At 49.0% G+C, this 18,714-nt stretch overlaps 1 protein-coding gene across 11 annotated transcripts in view; it reads right to left on the bottom strand.

The window, feature by feature from the left end:
* Window positions 1–18,714, bottom strand: part of TENM1 (teneurin transmembrane protein 1) — a 410,060-nt gene that overhangs the window by 265,514 nt on the left and 125,832 nt on the right. For all 11 annotated transcript variants that reach the window (XM_080991224.1, XM_080991234.1, XM_080991231.1 and 8 more), the window contains exon 3: window positions 2,390–2,650. In XM_080991224.1, the coding sequence (XP_080847350.1) occupies window positions 2,390–2,650 (261 nt within the window). The remainder of the gene's footprint in view (window positions 1–2,389; window positions 2,651–18,714) is intronic.

Raw genomic sequence — 18,714 nt, 5'->3', positions numbered from 1 at the left:
AATCAGCACCAGACGTCCCTTGACTGTCTTAGTAAGGAGCCATTGGGGAACCTTCTTCTGTACAGAACTGCAGATATGACAAAAGGATGCAAACTGCACAAAGATGAGTTGGAATGTCACAGAATGTATAAACTGCCATCCAGGAGTTATTCTACAACCCTGCAATTATCTGGGATGTCTACATAAACTGTTCCTTGCATCCCCCAGTACCTGCATTTGAAGATCTGAGGTACATGCAACTCTTATGAGCTTTCATAGAAAGGGGTGGGTCATTCTTTTGTTGCTGTTGCTTATTTAATTTATATTCCACCCTTTTCCCCCAAAGGAGCCCAGGGCAGCAAACAACAAGCATAAATAAAATAAAAATAATTCCAGTATATATGCACACAGGGAAACATCTCAACGTGCTGAAAGAGGAAGGTTTTCAGTAGGTGCTGAGACGATATAAGAGATGACACCTGTCTAATATTCAAGGGGAGGGAATTCCAAGGAGTAGGTGTTAGTTGCTAATAACGGACAAGACATCTTGTCTGAAGAATGTTGATGATGCAGGCACAAAAACATGGGATATCACTCAAAATGCCCTGTCATGAATTGTGAATATGATGCGAGCATTGAAGATGGGTTGGGTGCTTGCCCCATGATAAAAGGAGTACCAAGGGTGAGTGATTTGTGATTTTCCCAATCATACAGACTTCAAAATGCACTAGTGAGCTGGGATGCCTGTGGGACATTGACACGAAAAACATACAAGGACAACTGTGGGACAGATTTAAAATTATGCTACTGACTTCACATCTGACCCGAGTTCTCTAACTGTCACAATGTATAAGTAGAACTGTGGAAAGCAAAGACATCACAAGGACTGATTACATTTAGCTGTACCATCTCCTGTGCTCAGATGTTATTTGTGTCAACACTCCAAAGTTAGTTAGTATGTTGAGTTTTCCCTTTCGATATTTTATTCATCAGTGTGTGAGTGTGTGATTTCTATCTATCCCTCTATCTTAATGGGTAAGGTGAACAGATGCAAATGATATTATGCCAATACAATCATATTAACTGACTACTTCAGAAATACATTACAGTTATTTTCCCAAGCTTAGTTCAAAGAAAATAAAACAATTCAATAAAAGTGCTTGATATTACAATTAGAGCCCTGAATAACTTAGGCCCAGGATAGTTAGAAGACCATCTGTTGGATATATTATCATTATTTTTCAGCTTCTACAGCATAGGTAGGCAAACTAAGGCCCGGGGGGTGGGGGCAGATCCAGCCCAATTGCCTTCTCAATCCGGCCCACAGACGGTCCGGGAATCAGCGTGTTTTTACATGAGTAGAACTTATCCTTTTATTTAAAATGCATCTCTGGGATATTTGTGGGGCCTGCCTGGTGTAGAATGCGTGCTTTTATTTAAGATGCATCTCTGGTTTATTTGTGGGGCATAGGAATTTGTTCATTATTATTTTTCAAAATATAGTCCGGCCCCCCAGAAGGTCTGAGGAACAGTGGACCGGCCCCCTGCTGAAAAAGTTTGCTGACCCCTGCTCTACAGCCACAGCAAGTGCTGCAACATTCCAACAGTTTTACTTTACCCCCAAAAGCACACTCCTCCATTGTTTCCGAAGATCACAGGGCGGTTAACAACAAAACTACAAGATGAGAACACGAAATACAAAATAATCACAACAACAACAAACCAATAACCCCCTTCCCACAAAGACTCTTTTAAAAATTATTATTCATTTATTATTATAGGATGCTCATGTATAGCGAGTCAGATCATTGGTCTATTGAGCTCAGTATAGTCTACACCGACAGGCAGCAGCTCTCCAGGATTTCAGAAAGGAAATCTTTTCAAGTCCCTCCTGGAGAGTCTGTGGATTGAATCTTGGACCTTCTGTGTGCAAGGCAGATGCCCTAGCTTTTAGGTACTGAGTGAGGCAAGTAAAAGTCTCTCCTGGAATAAGTCACCTTTCTCCAATGTCTTTGTTTGAATTTGTTGTTATTGTTTTATATTTAACGCTGCTTTCCCCCTTTCAGTCTTTTTAAAACAAACATTGTTGATGGCTCTTACTATGTTGTTCCTCAGCCTGCCCTTTGGCTTTCTTTTTAACGAGAGTAGAAATTATCTGATAAATAATGAAGTAAATTTCCACAGTGTATGAAAATTTGATTATTATTATTTTTTACAAAACCACCATGGATGCTCACGAAAGCATACATACCCAAGTGTATACATTTTCTACATTTTGTTTACCCGACTGCTGCCTCATTGATAGTTCTGTTTAAGTACAAATTGGCATGGCTGAACCTCTTTCTCTCTCATACGCGCACACCCACATTGAAATAAATCTATGCCTGTTTTTAATGGGTTGCTTCATTACCGTTCTCCCCATCAGACTTCCTTTCGTGGTCAGTATCGGTGAGGGATAGCGCTGAGTTTGCGCGGCTCGATAAACACGAACTGTGCTCCGATTTCATTCCGGACATCCACATCCTCAAGGCCTGATCTGGTGAGGCTCCTCCTTCTGTCTCGGTATCGACATCAGAACCCATCTCTATCGGATAGCCACACTGGGAGACAGCATGCATGTCTGGCTGGTAGCCAGTGCACAAGATATGTGGAGTATCATGAAATTCCATCTCTGCAAAAACAAACACACACCAAAGAAACAGATTTAATAATGCATTTACAGACACACACACAAAGAGAGAGAGAGAGAGAGAGATCATTCAGCCTTTGCCTATTTTCCAAAAGATTCACTCATAGCATCTTCCATGGCTTCAGCTTTTTTTCTTTTTTAAAGTGTTATGGCCTGTCATTCCCTTGTCCCTTCCATCTTCCAGCCCCAGAACTTCCTCCAGAGCTAATTGTGCATATTCTGCCAGCTGGGTCCAAGGAACAAGGGCTGCAGGCAGCTCACTCAAGCTCACCCACTTCCAGGCATGTTCCTGTTGACAGCAGCCTGCTGGCAGGATCAGATCTATTTGTTGTAGCAGGAGCTATAGGGTGACTCGAGCCCAGGAAGTCTGATGAATGCTAATTTGACAACACATTTCAAAAATAGGCAGAATGTGGCCATCTATTGATATTTTAATTTTGCAGGTGGCATATGTGACACTGTAAATATATTTGGAGACAAGGCTTTTGCTGGTACAGAGCAAAACTGTTGTGGGAGAGCTGAAAAAAAGGATACTTCCTTTCCCTTCAAACGCTTTGCATTGCCTTCACAGAGTATTTCCTTAAATATGCATGCTTTTGTAGTGCTCCAATTCCCACAGGATGTATTTTCTTTGAAGCTCTTATAGTGCCATAAATGGTGGTTTTTAGCTTTGCACATCTAACCTTGTTACCTACAATACTGCATATTCCCTGGAGGAGATAAAACTCAAAGTGGATTTATGATATTCTTAGGCTCTCTTCAAAACACACATAAAGCCAGCATGTTGGGAACCATTTTCATGTGATGGAAAGCCACAGTGCAGATGCGTGCAGATGAACAGCATGGCTACATAAGCTGGGACATCTGAACATGCATTGCAAGGATGGGGAACCTTAGGCTCCAGGGATGAATGCAGCCTTACAGGCCTCTAGATCTTTCTCCAGGCTCTCCCAAGTCTTTCGCCAGCCACACACCTCACCAGCTCTGCTCCACAATGTCTATGTCTAGCTGGAAAGAGTCTTTAAACTGTGACAAGGCTCCTTTGTGGTCTGGGTGAAGGGGTATGTGCGTGCCTAAATATGCATGTGAGTACCCTCCAACATTCCTCAGATGAAAATAGGGACGTTCTATTCTACCTCCGTGTGCCCTCTACGCCCCTTATATACACACACTGCCAATGGAATACCAGGCCGAGCAGCCCCGATAGCTGTTACTAAGAGGAGTATGTAACAATACCATACCAGCAAACATCTTGGTTTTACGTGGGAGCCTTATCTGGTTAAAAATCCATCAGACCGCCTTGGGCATCAGAGGAGGCACACGTGCTGAATGTTTACGGGGAACACTTCCATGCCAACAATGTAGTCTCTATGGTCGGCGGTTATGACCACACAAGCGGGGGGCCCTTAGGCCATTCCTGCCACCACCAGTACCGTAGTTGGATGCATTAAAAGGTACTGTCTGGCAGAGCAGAGGAGTGCAGCAGCAACAGATGGTGCACCACCTCTTCCCATGAGTCCTGCTATGCCACCATGAGAGGTGGAGCCTCCTCCTCCTCCTTCCTTGTCTCCACTCTCTATGCTCCCTTTCCCCGCTTACAGAATTTGGAGCTCTGCATGACACAATGAAAAGCCATGGCAGCTTAAAGGTTTTCATGATGCTCATAGCATTTTGGGGGCAGTTGGAGACTATGCAAGTGTGTAGAAACATCTGAATTTTCAGTGGCTGTAATGTCTACTATACAATGGTAAGAGTTGCATCTATTGTGCCACCTTTTTTTAAAAAAAATCTGGCCCTACCTACAATTTAGGGTTGGTAAAGGTAAAGGTACCCCCTGACCGTTAGGTCCAGTTGCGGACAACTCTGGGGTTGCAGCGCTCATCTCGTTTTACTGGCCGAGGGAGTCGGAGTTTGTCAGCAAACAGCTTCCGGGTCATGTGGCCAGCATGACTAAGCCCCTTCTGGCGAACCAGAGCAGCACACGGAAACGCTGTTTCCCTTCCCGCCGGAGCGATACCTATTTATCTACTTGCACTTGACGTGCTTTCGAATTGCTAGATGGGCAGGAGCAGGGACTGAACAACAGTTGGTAGCATGTCTCAATTCCAGTCTTCTCAATTTCTCATTTTTCCTATTTTAAATTCAATTCTCAATGTTTCCACATCAGCTTGTGAATTATATTATTATTATTATTATTATTATTATTATTATTATTATTATTAATATTACAGTCGTAACTTGGTTCTCAAATTTAATCCGTTCCGGGAGTTGGACTCCCGAAACAGTTCAAAAACCAAGGCATGGCTTCCGATTGGCTGCAAGAGCTTCCTGCAAGCCAACTGGAAGTCACAGAAGCCACGTCGGACGTTCAGCTTCCAAAAAACGTTTGCAAACCAGAACACTCACTTCTGGGTTTGCAACGTTCAGGAGCCGATTTGTTTGACAACTAAGGCATTCAACTACCAAGGTTCGACCGTACTACTACTATTATTATTATTATTATTATTATTATTATTATATCATTCATCATCATAAAAACTCATTAACATTTTAATGCGAATTGCAATTTTGTTTCTTTCAGCTTTGGTTACTATGAACATTATTGAAATAAAAAAATTCCTTCCTGTAGCACCTTAAAGACCAACTAAGTTAGTTCTTGGTATAAGCTTTCGTGTGCATGCACACTTCTTCAGATACACAGAAAGCTTATACCAAGAACTAACTTAGTTGGTCTTTAAGGTGCTACAGGAAGGAATTTTTTTATTTCGACTATGGCAGACCAACACGGCTACCCATCTGTAACTGAAATATGAACATTATTGTAAAGCAAGTCCCCTGTATGAGCACCTTCCCCTAACATATGTGTCAGGGGTTCAGGAGCAGAGGCAAGGGCAAGGGAGGAAACAGAGAGCGAGGGAGAGGAGGCAGAAGAAAAGATGAGTGATGACGACGACCCGAGATCTCCGAGTCTTTCCAGTGAATCAGAAGATTCACAGAAAGGAGCACCAGTGGCCAGGGCAAGGGGGGAGCCTAGGGGGACACCCCAGGAAGATAGAGCCAGAGGGGACTCAGAGGGGAGCAGTTGGAAATCAGGACCAGCGTCACCGCCAGAGAGCAGGGAAGAGGAAGGGCGCCAGGGATCAAGCGCTGGCAGCTCACAACAGGGGGGAGGGCACGAGTCAGGAGTGGCCACACCTCCATCGGGGAGCGAAGAAACGGTCAGACGGAAGGTGGAAGGTTGGGCGCGCGTGCCAAGTTCAAATGCACAGGAAGGTGGCGCAGTAGGCAGCCCGGAAAGGGAGCCAGGTCCTAAAGCCCGCCGAAAGGAGGGTGAAGAGTCAGGGGGGTCAGCGTCAGCGTCAGAGGAATCCCGGAAGGAAGAGACCCCGGGGGGCAGAGGGACCCAGAGAAGAACAGTCAGGCGGAAAAGGTGGAGCAAGGCTAGGATATTAAGTTGGTGTACAAGGGGCGGAGACTCAGATGGAGCTTCGCCGATCTAACCATGAGACGTAGAGTTGCATGCAGCAGCTTGAGAATGGAAACTGTAACTCAATAAAGACTTTTATTTAATGATCGCTGGCTAGCGTGATCCTCTGTGAGCTAGGATCTGGAAGCAGCTCTGACAGTAAGCTCCATCCCTAGATTGTGGGCATCTACGTCCTCGCGGAGAGGAGAGAAAGCGGGTGCCTACTAGCGAGCTCACGAACGGCAGACAACATGACGGCCGAACAGCAGATAGTGGAACTCAGAGAAGCAGTGACACGACTGAATGCCGAGGCTCTTGCATCCAGGAAGAGAGAGGAGGACGCAGCTGCCGCCTACAGGGATCTCCAGGTCAGGTTGGAAGTGCTTACGAAGCAAGGGCAACTGACACCCAAACCGGAGGGGATTGGGTTGGGGAGACGAACAGGCGGTCTGGTCTCTCACTTCGATGGGAATTTGCAACAGTACCCCAACTTTAGAGCAGATGTAATGTGTGCACTGCAACTGCTGAACAAAGACTTTAGAGATGAGCAAGAGAAGGTGGGATTCATCATGTCCCATTTGCATGGAGATGCTAAAGCATGGCTGCGCAATTTGTGGAGAGATAAGGATCCGGCGCTCCAAAATGCGGATGCCTTTATTAAAGCGATGGATGGGTGCTTTTTATCAAGCATTGACGTGGATCTTGCTCGGCAGGAGATACATGGACTGAAGCAAGGGAGGGCCAGCGTAAGGCAGTACCATGCCCGCTTTTTCGCTTTGGTCAGTGCCCTGGAATGGGACAGAGATTCGGCTCCTGTAAGAGACCTGTTTTGGGAGGGATTGCACGGCTCGGTTAAAGATGAAATTGCGAGGGGGGAGAGACCCCGGACCACGCAGGAGATCGTTCAGAGGGCGCTGGCGGTGGGGGTGCGGCTGGAAGGACGTCCGTGGAGCAGGGACGAAGGGCGTGGAGGGCGCGAACCAGCCAGGGGCTCCTCCTTCCTTCCCAGAGAAGCAGCGCGTGCGCAATCCACGCCTCCGCCAGGAGGAGGAGCGGAACCTATGGAGGTTGGAGGTGCAAGGGCTCAGTCAGCAGCCAGAGCCCTAGCACCGGCAGCAGTGAAAGCGAAGCCTCCTAGAGGGAACAGGAAGTGTTACATCTGCGATGATCCACAGCATATGGCGAAAGAGTGTCCCCAGAGGCTCCACAAGCACACTGCAGCCTCAGCAATGGTAACTGCAGCAACGCAGCAAGGACAACCACAGCAGGGAAACGAAGGAGTCTGGTTGGAGGAAGAGGCACTGGGGCCCAGCCAGACGTGTCAGTGAAGCAGTCCCCAGAGATTTTACAGCCCATGGACCCCCTCCCGCCCAAACCGGTAGTGAAGCTCACCGCGTCGCTCCAGCTGCCCAATGGAATCACCATGGACGTGCCAATCACCATTGACTCCGGAAGCAATGCGGACTTTATAGGGCAGGACTTTGTCGACCGGCACGCTATACAGTTGCTGCCTGCCACGCTGCCCCTGCAGGTTGTCACGGTGGATGGCAGGGAGCTGCTAGGGGGGCAAGTGGTGAAGCAGACGCCACCAATGGTGATGCGACTTGGGAATCACAGGGAAATCATCAGCTTCAATGTCACTCAACTATCGGACACGCCCATTGTATTGGGCATGAGTTGGCTGGACAAGCACAGCCCGACGCTGGCTTGGTACCAGAGGCAGCTGACCTTCGGCTCTTCCTTTTGCGCTGAACACTGCATCGTGCCCAGGCAGGAAGGAGGGGAAGAGGAGTCACAGCTGCAGCTAGGCACGCTGCAAGCGGTTCCCCACAAGTACGCAGAATTTTTGGAGGTTTTCTGCGAGAAAGAGGCAGACAGGCTACCCCCCCACAGACCATATGACTGCAAAATTGACCTGCTGCCGGGGGCGGCGCTGCCCAAAGGGAAGCTGTATTCCATGTCTGAGGACGAACTGCAGGAACTCAAAGAGTTCATAGATCATAATTTGGAGCGCGGTTTCATCCGAGAGTCCAAGGCAGCGGGGGGCAGTCCGGTATTCTTTGTTAAGAAGCGGGACACGCCCCAAAAAAGACTTGTAGTGGACTTTCGCATCTTGAACAGTGTGACCAAGCCATCGGACTTCCCCATGCCCCGAATCGACGACCTCCTCGCAAAGGTACGGAAGGGCAGAGTGTTCACCAAGTTGGACCTGCGAGGGGCATACAACCTCATTCGCATGCGGGAGGGAGATGAGTGGAAGACAGCCATGTTCACGCCCCTGGGCACCTACGAATATAGAGTTATGCCTTTTGGATTGCAAAATGGCTCCCACGTTTTTCAAGCTTTCATGCATCACGTGTTGGCGGGGCTCCTCTACAAGACGTGCGTCTGTTTCTTGGATGACATCCTGATCTTTTCGGAATCGCAGCAGGAGCATGACAGACACGTCAAGGAAGTGCTGAGCAGGCTACAGCAACATAGGCTTTACGCCAAGCTGGAGAAGTGCCAATTCGACGTGACGGAGGTGGATTTCCTGGGCTACAAGTTGTCTGATAAAGGGCTCGCCATGGACAGCGCCAAGGTCCGAGCAGTGTTGGATTGGAAAAGCCCACGCAACCGGAAGGAGGTCCAACGGTTTGTCGGCTTCGCGAACTTCTATCGCAAGTTTATCAAAGGCTTTGCGATGCAGACAGCGGCCATCACGGACACGCTCAGCTCCAAGAAAAAGAAGTTCATCTGGACAGAGCAGGCGGAGCAGTCCTTTCAGGCACTCAAGCGTCTCTTCGCGTCGGAAGAGCAGCTGCTTCATGTCAACCCCAGCAGGCCGATGAGGGTGGAGACAGACGCTTCGGACAGAGCCGTGGGAGCAGTCCTGCTGCAGAAAGATCCACAGGGGGTTTGGAGGCCGGGAGCGTTTTACTCAAGGAAGCTCAGCAAGTCCGAACAGAACTACACCATCTGGGACAGGGAGTTGCTGGCCATTCATGCAGCGTTCAAAGCGTGGAGGCACTTCCTGATCGGCGCCAAGCACACGGTGCAGGTCTGCACGGACCACAAGAATCTAGAGCACTGGCGCACGGCACAGTTCCTGAACCAGAGGCAGATACGTTGGGCTGAGTTCTTTGCGAATTTCGACTTCCGAATAGAGTATGTCCCGGGGGACACCAACATCATGGCGGATGCTCTCTCCCGTAAGCCACAGTATCTGGAGGAGGCAACGCCAGCGGCCGCCATGCACATCTTCGCACCGACAGTGTGGGCGTGCGCGGCGGCAACAGTTGACCTGGATGCAGTGCGACGAGCGTTGCAGGATGACTCCTTCGCGCAAGCAAAGATGGCAGAGGTGCACAGGGGCACGGCAGCGACCGACGAGTTCCAGCTGCGAGATGGTTTGCTCATCCGTAAAGGGGCCATCTACGTGCCGGGAGACGAACTTCGCGCCAAGGTACTGCAGCAGCTGCACGACGCGCCCACTGCCGGGCACTTTGGCAAGGAGAAGACGGTGGAATTAGTAGCCAGAGACTTCTGGTGGCCCGGAATGAGAGGGGAAGTCGCGGACTACGTGGCGAGGTGTGACACCTGCCAGAGGGCCAAACCAGTGCACAGACCGCCGGCCGGACTGCTGGAACCGCTGCAAACTCCGTTCGAGCCATGGGAGAGAGTGGCCCTGGACTTTGTCACGGATCTGCCCAGCTCGAGGGGCAAGACGGCTGTGCTGGTGGTGGTGGATTTGTTCTCCAAGATGGCACATTTCATTCCGTGTGCGAAGGTGGCCACGGCGGAACAAACCGCCAAACTGTTCATAGACCACGTGTTCAAGGTTCACGGTCTGCCGCGGTCTATTCTGTCCGACCGAGGGCGACAGTTCATCTCAAACTTCTGGCAGAGGCTGATGGGCTTCCTGAACGTCAAGATCAACCTGGCGTCGGCTAGACACCCGCAGACCAACGGGCAAGCGGAGCGGGTCAATGCCATCATGCAGCAGTACCTGAGATGTTATGCGAATCAACAGCCTGCGACGTGGGTGGATTACCTGCCTCTCGCTGAGTTCGCCTACAACAACACGAAGCACGTGTCCACGGGGGTCACGCCGTTCTTCGCCAACAACGGGAGGCACCCTAGAACCTTCCCGGGACTGGAAAGAATGGGGGAGGGGGAGCCGCAGACAGCAGATGCGTTCGCGTCGGAGTTGCAGGAGGTCCACGATCAGCTGCGGCGGCACCTGGAGCTGGCTAAACACGCATACAAGGTACAAGCGGACAAACACAGAAGGGTTGGCGAAGAGATCCATGTGGGAGACTGGGTCTGGTTAGCAGCCCACGCAGTGCCGGCCAGGTCGTTGGCGAAGAAGAAACTAGGGCATAAACAACTGGGGCCCTACCAAGTCGACGAACAGGTCAACCCGGTGGCTTTCAGGCTGGCTCTTCCGGAGGGTTCCAGAATGCATCCGGTGTTCCACAGATCGGTGCTCACTCCCTACAAGGCACCTCACAGGTTTCAGGAACCAGGAACGGCACCGGGTCCGCTCCGAGAGAGAACCGGGCAAGGGGGAGTGGCACAGGAGGAGCGCATCAACGAAGTCACGGAGATTTTGGACTCCAGATGGGGGGAAGAGGGGGTAGAATACCTTCTCGCCAAGGAGGGCACCCCGGCCAGTGCCAACAGCTGGGTGCCGGGCTACGCTTTAGACGAACCTCTGCTCAAAGAAGAGTTTCATGCCCTCTTCCCACATAGGCCAATGCCAGCAGACTTTTTCGACGACTGGCTTTTCACGCCCACGCTTTCAGCCAGCACGTTCCGGGGGTTCGACTCGGACGAGGAACCGACACGAGACGCCCGTTCCCCAGAGGGGTCACCCTCGGGATCTGCTTCAGAACCCTCGTATTGGTGGGATGATCGACCAGAGGAGCAGTTCCGCAGAAGGTGGCTGGAGGGTCCAGGACGAGCAACGTCTCCAGAAGGCAACGAGGGAGAGACGGACATGGACGTTTTCGGGGACGACCCGGGTTTCGAGCACGGCGGCACAGAGATGGAAGCGGAGGTGACCGTCGTCAACGAGAGCAGGGAGGAAGAACCGGAAGACTTCGGATGGCGGCCCGCCACGGGAAGCGAACTGTATCCGACATTCGTCCCCCTGACACGGCAGCACCCAGATCCCGCACCGGAAGGAGGGGAGGGGGGAAGAGGGGGCTTCGAGGGGGGGATGGATGTCAGGGGTTCAGGAGCAGAGGCAAGGGCAAGGGAGGAAACAGAGAGCGAGGGAGAGGAGGCAGAAGAAAAGATGAGTGATGACGACGACCCGAGATCTCCGAGTCTTTCCAGTGAATCAGAAGATTCACAGAAAGGAGCACCAGTGGCCAGGGCAAGGGGGGAGCCTAGGGGGACACCCCAGGAAGATAGAGCCAGAGGGGACTCAGAGGGGAGCAGTTGGAAATCAGGACCAGCGTCACCGCCAGAGAGCAGGGAAGAGGAAGGGCGCCAGGGATCAAGCGCTGGCAGCTCACAACAGGGGGGAGGGCACGAGTCAGGAGTGGCCACACCTCCATCGGGGAGCGAAGAAACGGTCAGACGGAAGGTGGAAGGTTGGGCGCGCGTGCCAAGTTCAAATGCACAGGAAGGTGGCGCAGTAGGCAGCCCGGAAAGGGAGCCAGGTCCTAAAGCCCGCCGAAAGGAGGGTGAAGAGTCAGGGGGGTCAGCGTCAGCGTCAGAGGAATCCCGGAAGGAAGAGACCCCGGGGGGCAGAGGGACCCAGAGAAGAACAGTCAGGCGGAAAAGGTGGAGCAAGGCTAGGATATTAAGTTGGTGTACAAGGGGCGGAGACTCAGATGGAGCTTCGCCGATCTAACCATGAGACGTAGAGTTGCACGCAGCAGCTTGAGAATGGAAACTGTAACTCAATAAAGACTTTTATTTAATGATCGCTGGCTAGCGTGATCCTCTGTGAGCTAGGATCTGGAAGCAGCTCTGACAATATGCATTTTTATTGATGATGATGATGATGATACCCCACCCATCTGACTCAGCTGCCCCAGCCACTATAGGCAATTTCCAACAAAATATAAAAACACAATGAAATGTCAGACATTAAAAGCTGCCTTCAGATTTCTTTGGAAAGTCATATACCATATTTTTTGCTCTATAAGTCTCACTTTTTCCCTCCTAAAAAGTAAGGGGAAATGTGTGTGCTTCTTATGGAGCGAATGCAGGCTGTGCAGCTATCCCAGAAGCCAGAACAGCAAAAGGGATTGCTGCTTTCACTGCGCAGCAATCCCTCTTGCTGTTCTGGCTTCTGAGATTCAGAATATTTTTTTTCTAGTTTTCCTCCTCCAAAAATTAGGTGTGTCTTGTGGTCTGGTGCGTCTTATAGAGCAAAAAATATGGTAGTTGTTTATCTCTTTGTTTACCTTCGTAAACATTCTTTTAATAGAGAACTGCATCACAAAATCTGGAGATGTGTGAATTTTGAAGGGTGACTATGTATCGGTTCTCATACTGTTTCAGAAAGTGCAAGTTTCACAGATTCAGCTTTAAATGCTAACTGAATTGAATCTTTCCCTCATCCCTATCTACCACTCACAGGTGGCCCCTGGAAGACTGCCCACAAGGGAATGTGGAGTTTAGATGGAAGGAGGTTCCCTACCCCCAGGGGAATGTAGTAACTAATTAAGTGTGTGTGTGTGATTTTGAGAGAGAGAGAGAGAGAGAGAGAGAGAGAGAGAGAGAGAGAGAGAGAGAGACTTCCCTTGACAACAAAATGGTGCAATGACTACCCACTTCTAGCAATGGAGGCTGGTCCACCAGGGTGAAGCTCCCACCTGTCCACCTGCCTTACCAACCAACCCAGCAGCCCGAACTGCCTGTTATCTTCCTCGTCCTTCATCTTGGTGTTGCCTTAGCAGGTAGGAGGATGGGGACAAAGCTGGAATTATTTGGCTCTGCTTGCCATTGGTTCCGGCTCCACCTATGGCTGACCTCTCTGCCTCAGCCCTACTAGTCTCAGTGAGCACCAGCTGCCACTGCTTCTTCATAGTAGTGCTCCTCTCCAAAGGTCCAGGTGCCCATCCTCGCCCTCTTCTAACAAACCATTCCACTCCCTCTCCCCAAGTTCTCAATCTTTTTTTCTTTTCTTTTCCAACAGATGCTCAGCATTTCATATCCACTGAGCATGCCAACACCTCCTTTCTGATTTCTCAGTGGCCCTCGTGGGTTTTATTGCTATTTTTGTAGGGACTGGAACCCTGGTCTCCCAGTTCCTAACCCAATGCTCTAACCACTACACCAGAGTGGCTCCCAATCCCTGGCCCTGAAGGGAGAGAAAAGCAGTAGTGCTCCTAGATTGTAGTAACTAGAGTGGTAGGATTTAAAAGCTCCCCCTTAATCAACAACTTTCCTGATTACTAAATGAATAAATTTGGGGCTGAGTGGGATGAAATCCTCTAATATGAAGCAAAACTAACCAACGAAGACACACACACACACCCAGCCCCACAAAAAAGCACCACCGCAGAGCAACAAGAAGGTCTCCTTTAATCCCAACAATTGGCTGATAGCACTAGAAATGTTTGCACTCAAATTCCACAGCTGCATCCCTGGAGATGAGCGCAGGGCTTCCAGCCATGTGGCCCCACCTTTAGAATTCATGCCTTGGGGCAACACATCGAAGTCAAGCTCAAGCAACCTCAAAGACAGGGAAGGGAAACCACATTTATTTTGTTTAGTATTTTGCTTCCTTTGCGTCTTCCACCCACCCACCCACCCGTATTAATCTTAAGGCCCTAGGGGAGAACTTGTCTATGGAGTGGCAGATCTAATTTGTGTTTTAGTCTATGTAATTGCTGCTTCAAGCTGCTTCTGCAATAGCTGCCACAGGACGAACGGAGCAGACGCAAGGGAGACATTTCCCCCGCCTCTTTTTGACACTTCAAATGGAAGTGGGGAATGGGCCTGATTTAGAGTACAGGGAAGCAAGTACAGAGCGGAATCCTGTGGCAAAACTTATCACTACCATGGCTACTTCTATTGGACGTTTGCTTGGCGTCAGAGCAAAATATTGCATGTGGCAGTTGAGTCCAGGAAAGGGGCTTGTTTTAACTTTAGAGACTTCAGAACACACACACACACCATCCATTGCAGACAGTTCCAAGCAGACAGTCTAATACTGTGATTAAGATCAAGAGAGTCTGTAGGGAAGGAGCCAGTCTTTGAGGCTTATGCCATTTAGGGCTCTAAACACTGGGGTGTTTACAAACCAACCCAGATGCTTGGAAAGTTGATGTGAATCTTAATCTGCTTTAGTTTTTTTAACATTTAACATTTTGACATTTATTTTGTATTGAATTTTTCTTGTTGTTATTGTTTTGTAAACTGCTTTGGGGTTTTCTTTTTTTTTTACATTCTAGTGGCAAATAAATTTTATGAAATGAAATAAATGAATCGGTCACTAATGCAGCTGTTCTAAAACAGGGGTTATATGTGGTGTAAAGGGAGCCCAAGGCAGTAATCTGGGGTCCACTGCATTTTGGACCAATTGAAGTTTCGGAGTCGTCTTCAAAGGCATCCCCAGGCAGAGTGCATTGCAATAATCACATCTGGAAGTAGGAGTGGCCAAGTAATTTCTGTCCGAAAGTGGCCATAGCTGGCAAACCAACTGCAGCTAGAAAGGGGCACTCCTAGTCACCAAGGCCACCAGAGCCTCGAGAGATAGTGCTGAATCTGGGACCACCACCCCAAGCTATGGACCTGCTAGAAGTACAACCTCATCCAGGACTTTAAAATTTCAAAATTAGCACAGCAGTTAAAAACAATACAGAGCTCAGACAAAGACAGAAAACACTGAACTGAGTCTGCTCCAGTGTGGAGAAAATATATATAACCACACTGAGTTAAAAGTTTGTGTGTGTGTGTGTGTGTGTGTTGTAGGAAAGCAAATTGCAAAATATTGTATTCAATCCTTTCTGAATCTAAAATGTGGTGCCCAATTAATGAATGGTGAAATGAGTTGCCTACAGAAACGATACTTCTTTTTCCCCCTTTTACTATCTGATTTTGCAGCAGCAAACCCTCTGTTTTGCATTTCTATACTCCTGGGCATTTAATTTATTCTAACATTTAACTCCGCACATAATGGAGTTTTTGCCATTTAAAAGAGGAAAAGGTAGCATGTTTAACAAAAGAAGGGGGTGAGAGTAGAGTGTTGAAGAGTGTTGGAGGAAACTTTGCAAAAGAAACATCCACAACTAGCGATGAAGAAATGCAGTCTGCAGATCTGAGCAACAAAATCATAGGGTCTGATTTCTGATATTGGGTGGGTGGGATTTTTCTGGGTGGTGTTTGTATGTATTGTTCTTCAGAATTTGCTACATACCAGGGATGATGGAGTCTCAGAAGTCCCTTACACAGAACTTCCAAAGTACTTGGCAGCCAGTTGGGTGCTGCTTGGATATCACAGTACAAGGAGCTTCACCACAGACCTATGCTCAATTAGGGTCGCCATATGTCCGGATTTTCATGGATATGTCCTCTTTTTCAGGGGTAAAATTTCTGTCCAGGGGGATTTTTAGAATCTGCAAAAATGCCTGGGTTTCCCCCCTTTGGTTCCAAGGGAGAAAATGAGTGCAGTCACATCCCTCCCCAGTGCCCTCAAACTGGCTGCAAAGCTGCCCACATGGTGAGGAAAGTGCAGGCTGAATTTCTCCGGAGGAGGAGGCACTGGCAAAAGCAGCATCAGCGGTGGCTCTGCTATGCCCCGATGCTGCTGCCCACTGGCAGAGGAAGAGGAGTGGGGGGGGAAGCACACTGCCCCTGGCAGTGCGACCCCCAGGGTGCCATTGCGGCTGCCCCCCCCGCCCATGCTGGGCGCCACGCCCCCGGGATGCACGCCAGCCCCGCTCCCGCCTGATCTCCGCCCCTGGTGCCGGAGCATGAAGTTCTGCCACTGCCACTGCTGTGAGGGCTGCAGCAGTGGTGGGGACTTCCCAAGTGGGGAGGCAGAGGTCAGCCCCACCTGCAAGTTGCTGCTCCTGAGTGCTGCTACCTTGGATGCTGCTGGCGATCTTCAAGTTGGGCATGGCCTCCTCGCAGCAGCCCCTGTCCTAGCAGCAGCCTCCAGGGTTGCCGTGCTGCCATGAGGCCAAGCTCTCCATCATCTGCACTATCATCACACTGACCTACAGGCTCCTATAACTCCCCATTCCCCCCGTATGTTCTCCCTTCAAGCTTCCACACCTGACAGCCTTGCCTAAGAAAAGGAGTGCAGCCCAGAGAGCCTCCTTGCAGCTCCCCAACTCCTGCTGCCCGTTCACGTAACTTGGTTCGAGGGCTTTCTCCACCGTTGACCCCTTTCAAAGCTTGCCAGCCAGCCAACCACCTCTCTCCCCCTCTCTCTTCTTAAGTGGCAGTTGTTGGGTAGTGTTTGCAAAAGGACTGAAAGATAATAGAGGCAGGTTAGCTGGTTCCTCCCATTGATATTCCAATGGGCAAGGAGAAGCGTTTTTAAGGGGAAGACCTCGGGGAGTGCAAGTAGGATAGCAATAAATAGTTTGGCTACATATAAAGACCTCCATCCACATAGCTAATGTTTATGTACTGTGAAATAATAACAGCCTTCTCAAAGCATCCCGCTGCTGTTTTTGTGGTGTGTAAACAGGGCATCATCTGGATGAGCCACATGGGTGGAAGTTTTTACATGTACCTAGACAAGCTTGGGAAGAGCAGTTTACTAGGTATCCTGGACCAAAGTTGTCATGAGCTTGGCTTGGTAGCTATGCCACAGGGTTCTTGGGAGGACAAAATGTGGTGTGGCAGAACCTTGTATGTCTCCCACCCCCCCCATCTCTCCCTCCCTCCCTTCCTTCCTCTTTCTCAGTGTGGGGTGGGGCCAGCAGTGCGTCTGCATGGCATCTGTGTGTGTAACTGAGTGTGTTGAGTGTGCATGCATGTGCAAGAGTGTGAAGGTGATGTGGTGGTGGTGGTGGCACATGAGCTGCTGCAAATGTGTCCTCTTTTTTGCTCTTCAAAAATACGGCAAAGTGGTTTGCTCCCTCCACATTTTATCCTCACAACAACCCTGTGAGGTAGGGAACTGTGAGGCTGGGGAACTGTGACTAGCCCAAGATTGTCTGTCTTCATAGCTGAACATTGATTTGAACCCAGATCTCCTAGGTCCCACTCCAACACTCTAACCACTACAGGTCCACTAGTTGTGAATCATCTGAGCTTCTGTGAAAATTTGCTCTAACATGCCCCTTCCTTGGATTTAAATGCAAGCAACAAAACAAAACATACACATGCACGCACGAAAGCACTATAGCATTCTGTTTTTCCATTCACATCAAATTACATCTTGTTGCAAATTTAACATCAATGGAATGATATGAAAGACATCTAGACACATCTGCTACCTCTGATTAGGCAGCCAAGAACAAGGTTTGTCACTCAAAGTTTCCCCCTCAGTCTGGTTTTAAGGGATCTTTCATCAGAAAGTTCAAGTATGGGAAGGGCTCGTGACATTAAAACGTCCTTCACAGAAGAAAAGGGAGAAAATATGCTATTCCAATATTGCAGGGGGAGGGGGGAGAGAAAGAGAGATTGAAACATCTTAAAATCTGAATTCAACCCAAATGTGTTCAGGATGACACTTTCGGTGAAGCTTTCACTGCAGGGTTTTTACCAACATGAGTTCATTTCTGAAGGACAATTAGACTGTGGCTTATTAAGGAATATCTAATTCAGCCTCTCTGTGGTGCCTGTTCCATCTTTCTCTTATTTGTAATAAACACAATCAAATAAAGAAAATGCTCAGGGAAATTAGAGGAATCAGAGGTAGGATGTAACAAAGGAAGAAGCAAAGACTCAGAGGGAGGGGGAAAACAAAACAAAACAATTTGTGGCCCATGGAAATGTCCAGCTTGAACAGAAAGTCTTTAGATCTCTTCACGGAGAGGAAAGCCAATGACCAGCCTGGATAAGCCAAGTCACTCCAGTACCCAGAAACCCTTAATTGCTGGAGGAGATGCCCATCAGACAGGGCATCGGCCCATCACAAGATGATGGTCCTCCACACCTAATCCCAGAATATTCCAACAAAACCCCAACACTGGTTTCACTGGCCACCAGTTAGCCACCAAGCTAAGGTTGCTTTCATTCACATGGCAGTTTATTCTGTTTTCACAAATTTTTTTTGTAACCCTTAAGTTCTACCTCACATTTGAGCTTTCCCATGCTGTAAAAGGCACTTCTGGAACTATGGTGGAACATAGTGCAAATTCAGTACTCATTTTCATGTTACTTGCTTCCAGGAGAGAAAAAAGAGGTTTTCAAATTATCTGAAAATAAATGCTGAATTTACACTATATTCCACCATAGTTCTGGGCCTTTATATCGTGTGAAAGCTCAGACAGAATGTGGAAATTAACTGTAAAGGGAAAGTTGTAAGACTGGAATGAACTGCCACATAGATGTGGCCTGAATCAAAGGTTCTGGCCGTGGTGCACAAAGTCCTACACAGCTTTGGCCACGAAACCTTAAAAAATAACCTCACCCCTTATATACCCAACCAATCACTGTGTCCTGCAGGAGGGCT

The sequence above is a fragment of the Podarcis pityusensis genome (genome assembly GCF_964106645.2).
Source record: "Podarcis pityusensis genome assembly, chromosome: Z".
Taxonomy (NCBI): domain Eukaryota; kingdom Metazoa; phylum Chordata; class Lepidosauria; order Squamata; family Lacertidae; genus Podarcis; species Podarcis pityusensis.
This window is presented reverse-complemented; position numbering and strand designations above follow the sequence as displayed.